This window comes from Carlito syrichta, unplaced genomic scaffold (assembly GCF_000164805.1).
Source record: "Carlito syrichta isolate Samal-C Ts95f unplaced genomic scaffold, Tarsius_syrichta-2.0.1 Scaffold130461, whole genome shotgun sequence".
In the NCBI taxonomy this organism is placed as follows: domain Eukaryota; kingdom Metazoa; phylum Chordata; class Mammalia; order Primates; family Tarsiidae; genus Carlito; species Carlito syrichta.
In genome coordinates this window covers 20,365-27,504 of record NW_007074557.1, presented here as the reverse complement: position 1 = coordinate 27,504, position 7,140 = coordinate 20,365, and the positions used below count along the sequence as shown (strand labels likewise).

Here is a 7,140-nt window from a genome sequence, read left to right as displayed (position 1 = left end):
CCAACTCAAAAAAAAAAAAAAAAAAAGTTTGTAGAGGCAGGGTTTCACATGTTTCCCAGGCTGGTCTCTAACTCCAGGGCTCAAGCCATCCTCCCACCTCAGCCTCCCAAAGTGCTGGGATTATAGGTACGAGCCACCATACCTGGCTGTGTTCTTAAATAACCTTTCTGTCACTAACCTGTTACACCCCTTTCCCAAGATGCTGGATGATGTCCACAGTGTGCTGAAACGCCAGGGGCTAGTGTACCTGCACCACCCTTCTCCCACCAGATGAAGTAAATACTTGTCAAGAGTTATATCTAAAGAACATTTGACTTGCCTGGGCAACATAGCAAGACCCCATCTCTACAAAAATAAAAAATTAGTTGGGCACACGCTTATAGTCCCAGGTACTCAGGAGGCTGAGGCAGGAATATTGCTTGAACACAGAAGTTTGAAGATGCAGTGAACTGTGATCACACCACTGCACTCTAGCCTAGGCAGCAGAGTAAGACCCTATCTCAAAAAAAAAAGAGAGAGAGATGCTGCAGAGGGAGCAAGGATGCTGGCAGAGGATAATCCTTCAGCAGGCTGAACTCCATCCAGCATCCAGACACAGGACTGGGACTGTGCCAGGGTCAGTGCCTGGTAGAGAAGTGGGAGGAATTGGAGCATTTCCTGGAGGGAGAGTAGGATGTTGGCAACCCAGGGCTTCTCTTTCTCACCGAGGCACAGGCAAGGGCCTCAGCAATGAATGGGACAGAAGAACCTTGGGGCGGGAGAAGATGCCACATGAACACTTCTCAGGGTAGACAGGCACCCAGGGTCATCTGGCTCGTCGAATGCCCATTGGAGATTTGTGATCAGGAATAGGGAACAGGGTGGGAACATGGTCGGATGTGTTTAGTCTCCTGAGTGCAGTGATGCAGAGAGCTGGGAATAACCCAGATTGGACTGTTGCCAACCACAGGGGCACGAGGAATATTTGCTCAAGCCGTCCTCATGTCTCAGTCTCCCCAGTAGCTGGAACTACAGGCACACACCACCAAGCTGGCTAATGTTCTAAATTTTTAGAAAAATATTTTTTGTAGAGACAGGGATCTTGCTAATCTTTCCTGGGCTAGTTTTGAACTCCTGGGCTTGAGAGATCCTCCCTCCTCAGCCTTCGGTGTAGCTGGGATTATAGGCATGTACTGCCTCACCCAACTCAAAGGGTGAATGTTAAGGAGAAAGGTAGAGCACAGGACTTTGGGTAGTCAGGGAAGGTTCACACTAGAGAAATGATCTAGAAGAGGTTAGGCCAGTCATGGGAGTATCTTGGGGAGGCGAGTTGCAGGTGAAGAATGGCAGTGGGTTGCGGCTTCCCTTTGGGGCCCCTGGTCATAGCTTACAATTGTCCCCTCATTTGTGAAATGGTTTGACCATGCCAGGCACAGTGACTCATGTCTGTCATTCCAGCATTTGGGGAGGCCAAGGCGAGAGGATTGCCTGAGTCCAGGGGTTCAAGACTAGCTTGAGCAACTTGGTGAGACCTTGTCTCTACAATAAATCAAAAATTAGCCAGGCGTGGTAGCATGCCTGTAGTTCCAGCTACTTGGAAGGCTGAGGCGGCCGTGAGTGTGTCCCTGCACTCCATCCTGGGCTACAGAGTGAGATTCCAACTCAAAAAAAAGAAAAAAGAAATGGTTTGACCATTTGTGTGACCATCCACGACCCTAAGTCCCCGAGGGAGGGCAGTGATATGTTGTCAGGGTCCCCCCGGCGGTAATCTAATGAAGCGCCTGTGACTGGAGCCCCCCACAGACTCCCTCTGGCCCCGTGCCCAGGTGGGAAGACCCCCAGCAGTAGTGGCGACCTGAGTCTCGTCCCCTCGGCCCCCAGGAGATTGACCCCAGCCTGGGCGTGGCGGAGCTGCCCGATGAGTTCTTCGAGGAAGACAACATGCTGAGTATGGGCAAGAAGATGATGCAGGAGGCCATGAGCGCCTTCCCAGGCATCGACGAGGCCATGAGCTACGCCGAGGTCATGAGGTCAGGCCCAGCCAGCGGGATGGGCACTGCCCCGGGAAGTGGGGGTTGGAGCAAGCCTGACCTCAGTCTCTCCTCAGGCTGGTGAAGGGCATGAACTTCTCGGTGGTGGTGTTCGACACGGCGCCCACGGGCCACACACTGAGGCTCCTCAACTTCCCAACCATCGTTGAGCGGGGCCTGGGCCGCCTCATGCAGATCAAGAACCAGATCAGCCCTTTCATCTCACAGGCAGGCGGGGCCCGTGGGCATCCAGGTGTCCCTGGAGTGGGAGTGGGCTCTGGGCCACAGACGTGCCCTAACAAAGGCCCTTTGCCCATCACCCCTTCTCTGTCAGCACTCTTCACTTGGGGAGGGACAGGAAGGAACTGTCTCCCTATCCCACAGGCAGGACTCAATGTCCTGCCCACTAAGTGTCCCAGATGGCTTGAAAGCAGGTATTCCGGAACCAGGTGGCCTGCCTTCAAATCCTCTGCGCTTACTCTATGACCTAGCTGCTAGGTCGTCTCAAGCAAGTCACTCCACCTCTCGGGGCCTCAACTTCCTTGTCTGGCAAATGGAAACCATGAGAGTGCACCCATTGGTTATTATGGCCATCACAAGCCCAAAGGCCTGCACACCACTAGCCCCACCCCTTATAGTTTGTGTTTGTGTACACACACCCACCGCCATGGGGTAGTGACATTTGTTGAGCACTTACTGTGTGCCAGGTACTGTCTGAGCATGTTACATGTGTCAGTTCATCTAGCACAACAGGTCGTGGAGGTAAAGCTTACAGTTGGAGAAACTGGCAGATCTGGCATTTGGCACACTTCCAGAGTCTTCTCAAGGGCCCATGCCTTTAACCACTGGGAGGTGTCTAGCAGGGTGTTTAGTGACCCCCAAGAGAGCTGCGAGCCCTCCCATATCTTCCCCACAGATGTGCAACATGCTGGGCCTGGGGGACATGAACGCAGACCAGCTGGCCTCAAAGCTAGAGGAGACGCTGCCTGTCATTCGCTCCGTCAGCGAACAATTCAAGGACCCTGTGAGTTGTGGTCTAGCAGGCGGTGAAAGGCTCAGAGGATGAGAACGGGGCCGGAATCTGCCCCTCACTGTCCTCTCTTGTGCCCTGCAGGAGCAGACAACCTTCATCTGCGTGTGCATCGCTGAGTTCCTGTCCCTGTATGAGACAGAGCGCCTGATCCAGGAACTGGCCAAGTGTAAGATCGACACACACAATATCATTGTCAACCAGCTGGTCTTCCCCGACCCCGAGAAGCCCTGCAAGATGTGCGAGGCCCGCCACAAGATTCAGGCCAAGTATCTAGACCAGGTGTGCCCACTCGTCCAGTACCTGCCAAGGCACCTCTGCCCCTTTACTGTGTTCTTTGACCTTTTGCTCCATCTTCTGACCCTCTACCCCAACCTCCTGCCCTTTGTTCCCACTTCAGAGCCTCCCCCTCATTCTGGCCTTGGGGGACTGTGGCTAGCCTGCCCTTGGTCCCTGTGACCCTGAAGAGTGGGAGGTCCAGCCCAGTGATCTCTGACTTTACTAGCCCAGCTCCCACTTATGACACCTTGAAGTCTCTGCCCCATATTCTCTCCCTGACCCTGGAAGGTCCCTAGCCCATCCTCTTTTTTTTTTTTTTTTTTTTTTTAGTTAGAGTCTCACTCTGTCACCCAAGCTGGAGTGCAATGGCACGTTCACGGCCACCACAGCCTACACCTACTGGGCTCAGGTGATCCCTCTGCCTCAGCCTTCCAAGTAGTTGGAACTACAGGTGTGCAACACCACGCCTGGCTAATTTTTTGATTTATTATAGAGACGAGGTCTCATCAGGTTGCCCAGGCTGGTCTTGAACCCTGGGCTTAGGCAATCTTCTCACCTCTGCCTCCCAAAGTGCTGGGATTACAGATGTGAGCCACTGCACCTGGCCCCTTCTTTTTTTATTTTTTTGAGTAGGAGTCTCACTCTGTTGCCCAGGCTAGAGTGCAGTGGCACACTCACAGCCACTGCAGCCTCAGTCTGCTGGGCTTGGGCAAGCCTTCCATCTCAGCCTTCCAAGTGGCTGGAACTATAGGCATGTACCTCCATGCCCAGCTAATTGTCCACCCCCTTCTACTGAACCACACTCTGTCACTGCCCTGCCGCCGCCTGACCAGTGTCTTCTGCCTTCTGCTCTGGCTGCAGATGGAGGACCTGTATGAAGACTTCCACATCGTGAAGCTGCCGCTGTTACCCCATGAAGTTCGGGGGGCAGACAAGGTCAACACCTTCTCAGCCCTCCTCCTAGAGCCCTATAAGCCCCCCAGCACCCAGTAGCACCGCCAGCCCCAGCTACTGCCATTTCTCACCCTCCCCACTCCTCCCCGGGGCAGAGTTTGCACAAAGTCCCCCCATAGTACAGGGGGAGTCACTTGGGGGGCAGGAGGCAGGGAGGGGGTCTATTCCCCCTGGTGGGGCTTGGGGGGCTGTAGTTGCCCCCTCCTCTCCTCGCCTCTCGCTCTTCAATAAAAGGATCTTAAACTGTTTGTTGACATTGGGAGGTGAGAGTAAACACCTTAGTGTACAGTTACACAAGTTGTGAACTGCACAAAAGTGTCACATCTAGAGGGGCACATTCACAATAGAGACCTAATAGAGATGAGTGTTTATTGTGGCAACTTTGAAAGGAGGGTATCGAGGAGGAAGGGGGTATCTTCTTTTTTTTTTTGAGTTGGAGTCTCACTCTGTCGCCCAGACTGGAGTGCAGTGGCCGCTTCCAGCCACCGCAGCCTCGACCTGTTGGGCTCTGGCGATCCTTCTGCCTCAGCCTTCCAAGTAGCCAGAATTACAGGCACACGCTATCACGCCCGGCTGATTTTTTGATTTATTGTAGAGATGAGGTCTTGCTGCCCAGGCGGGTCTTGAACCCGTGGGCTCAAGCAATCCACTCACCTCAGCCTCCCAAAGGCACAGGATTACAGGCTGAGCCACCGAGCCCGGCTTAGGGGGTATCTTCTTATAGTCCTTTATGGGGAGAGGAGTCCTTGCTGGGGCTGTCAAACCTGGAATGGAAGAGGGGCATCTGCCCACTTCCTTGGAGACTCAGAGCGTGGGAACCAGGAGGCCCCTTAACCAACCCCAGGCTGGTGGGGAGCGGATTAGGCCGGCAGAGGGCCCGGCACTGCCTGCTGTTTGGTTTGGGAATTAGTGGGCACCCTGGGCAGAGGCTGGGCCTGCCAGACCGGGGATTAACAGTCTCCACCCCCCAATTCCTGCCCCCATGGGATGACATCAGCCCCTCCCAACAAAGGGCTGCAACAAGGGGGCTGATTAGTGGGCAGGATGGCAGAGGACTCAGGCTGGAGGGACCCCTGAAGTCCCATCGTGCCTCCAGAGTGGTCTTACTTGCGGCCACATGTGCTTTCTGCTGGGTGAGCTACAGTCCACTCAGGCCTAACAGGGAAACCAGGTGTGGCCATTCACATAACCATGGCGCCAGTTCACCAAACCATCAGCACACCGGCCTGGAAGGCACCTAGTGGGTCCCCCATCCCCTTGCTTTCACTCCTCCCTCTGCCACCGCTTGGGCAGCCACTGTCATTCCCACTTGGGAGACAGGATGGGGCATGACCTTGAGAGGCTGCAAGTTCCAAGCCAAAGCCGCTTGCGGTGGAGGGGGACGGAAAGGGGGTTTCTGAGGACACACATGAGTCAGAAAGTGGTGTTCAGAGTGCACATACCCAGGGTCTGGGTGTGCCAGGGTGTGTGTGTGAGGGAAACCCGGCCACGAGCCTAGACGTGTCCCCCATTCAACACTGGGTGTGAGCAAGCAGGCGTGGGCGCGTTGGGGTGGCATATATAAACAAATACACAAACATGGAGGCGCGGCCGGCAGCAAAGACCCATGCCAAACTGCCTGGGTTCAAATCCCAGCTCTGCCACAGACGAGACGTGTCCCCTAAGCCTCAGTTTTCCCACTTGGATAGTGGGAATAACAAGAGCACTGATTTTGGATGCCACTTTGTAAGGACTCAATTCGAAACAGCGCCAGGCAAGAACCTGCCAGGAAGTGTTTATTTTTCTGCTGTTACAATGATTAAGCAAGTGAACTAGCCCGGGCAACCTGCCCCCAGGCCCTGCGGGCGTCCTAGCCCCAAAGTCAGGAGCACAAGGGAGCCTGTGACATGGCAGGGAGGGAGGCTGCAGGGAGTGCAAAGACATATCCCAGGGAGTGGGCCACCTGAGTTCATCAGCACGTAGCCTGTCCCTTCCCCGGTCCTGCAGCTGGTGGCACCGCCTCAGCTGCCCCCTGTTTATGGGCTGTCCGGCAGCTGGACAGCGTAGGTGCAGGTCCAAGAGTAGCCAGCCCACGCCGGTTCCTAATTACCCCAGGCAGGGTGACATCTGCCAGGCTGAGAACACAGCGTCCTGGCTGGCCAGGCCTCGGGGCGGGACTACACAGAGCCACTCGCACTCCTAGCCCACAAGGGGCTCCTGGGACTCCAGGGCAACCCTCCCAGGGCTGGACCCCTGAGCCCCCACTGTTCCCTTACCAGTCTGTGTGTGGATGTCCAGGTTGGGGAATGCAGGAGCAGTGCTGTTTCTTCCAGGCTGAGGAGACACACCTTGTGGGTGTGTCTGTGAGTACTAGACATATGTCCCAAATCCCTACCAAGCGTGGTAACAAGGTTTTGTGTCCCCAGACTTGTGTGTTTATGGCAATGCTGAGTATCCAAGACCTGTGTGTGTGAGTGGGTGTGTGTACACCACAGGGAGACAGGAAGGAGTCTTGGGGAGGGGCTTGTCTTAATGCATCAATGTGCAAATGCAGGTGAGTTTCACCAGGAGTTAGGGTTGGTGGGACCTATGGGGGGAAGAGTCACTGTGGTGTGTTTCTACAACATTGCTGAATCTCGGGGTCCCACTCTGGCCCTAGAACTGTGGGCCACTGCATTCAGGGGAGATGTCCCTGCATTTGCTGTGTGATCATGGGTGCATCTCTGTGTAGGTGAGATCAAGAATAAAACCCTCTGGGCTCGGTGGCTCAGCCCATAATCCCACGCTTTGGGAGGCTGAGATGAGTGGATTGCCTAAGCCCACGGGTGTGAGACCCGCCTGGGCAACTTGGCGAGACCTCATCTCTATAATAAATCAAAAAAATTAGCC

The 7,140-nt window shown here is 54.8% G+C and overlaps 1 protein-coding gene across 1 annotated transcript in view; it reads left to right on the top strand.

Moving 5' to 3' along the window:
* The window catches only part of ASNA1 (arsA arsenite transporter, ATP-binding, homolog 1 (bacterial)), a 10,272-nt gene extending 5,752 nt beyond the window's left edge, over positions 1-4,520 (top strand). Inside the window, exons 4-8 of the mRNA XM_008049038.2 lie at positions 1,861-2,009; positions 2,087-2,237; positions 2,926-3,033; positions 3,124-3,321; positions 4,180-4,520. Of these exons, the coding sequence (XP_008047229.1) occupies positions 1,861-2,009; positions 2,087-2,237; positions 2,926-3,033; positions 3,124-3,321; positions 4,180-4,311 (738 nt within the window). The 3' untranslated portion in view covers positions 4,312-4,520. The remainder of the gene's footprint in view (positions 1-1,860; positions 2,010-2,086; positions 2,238-2,925; positions 3,034-3,123; positions 3,322-4,179) is intronic.
* The last annotated feature ends 2,620 nt before the right edge of the window (positions 4,521-7,140 follow it).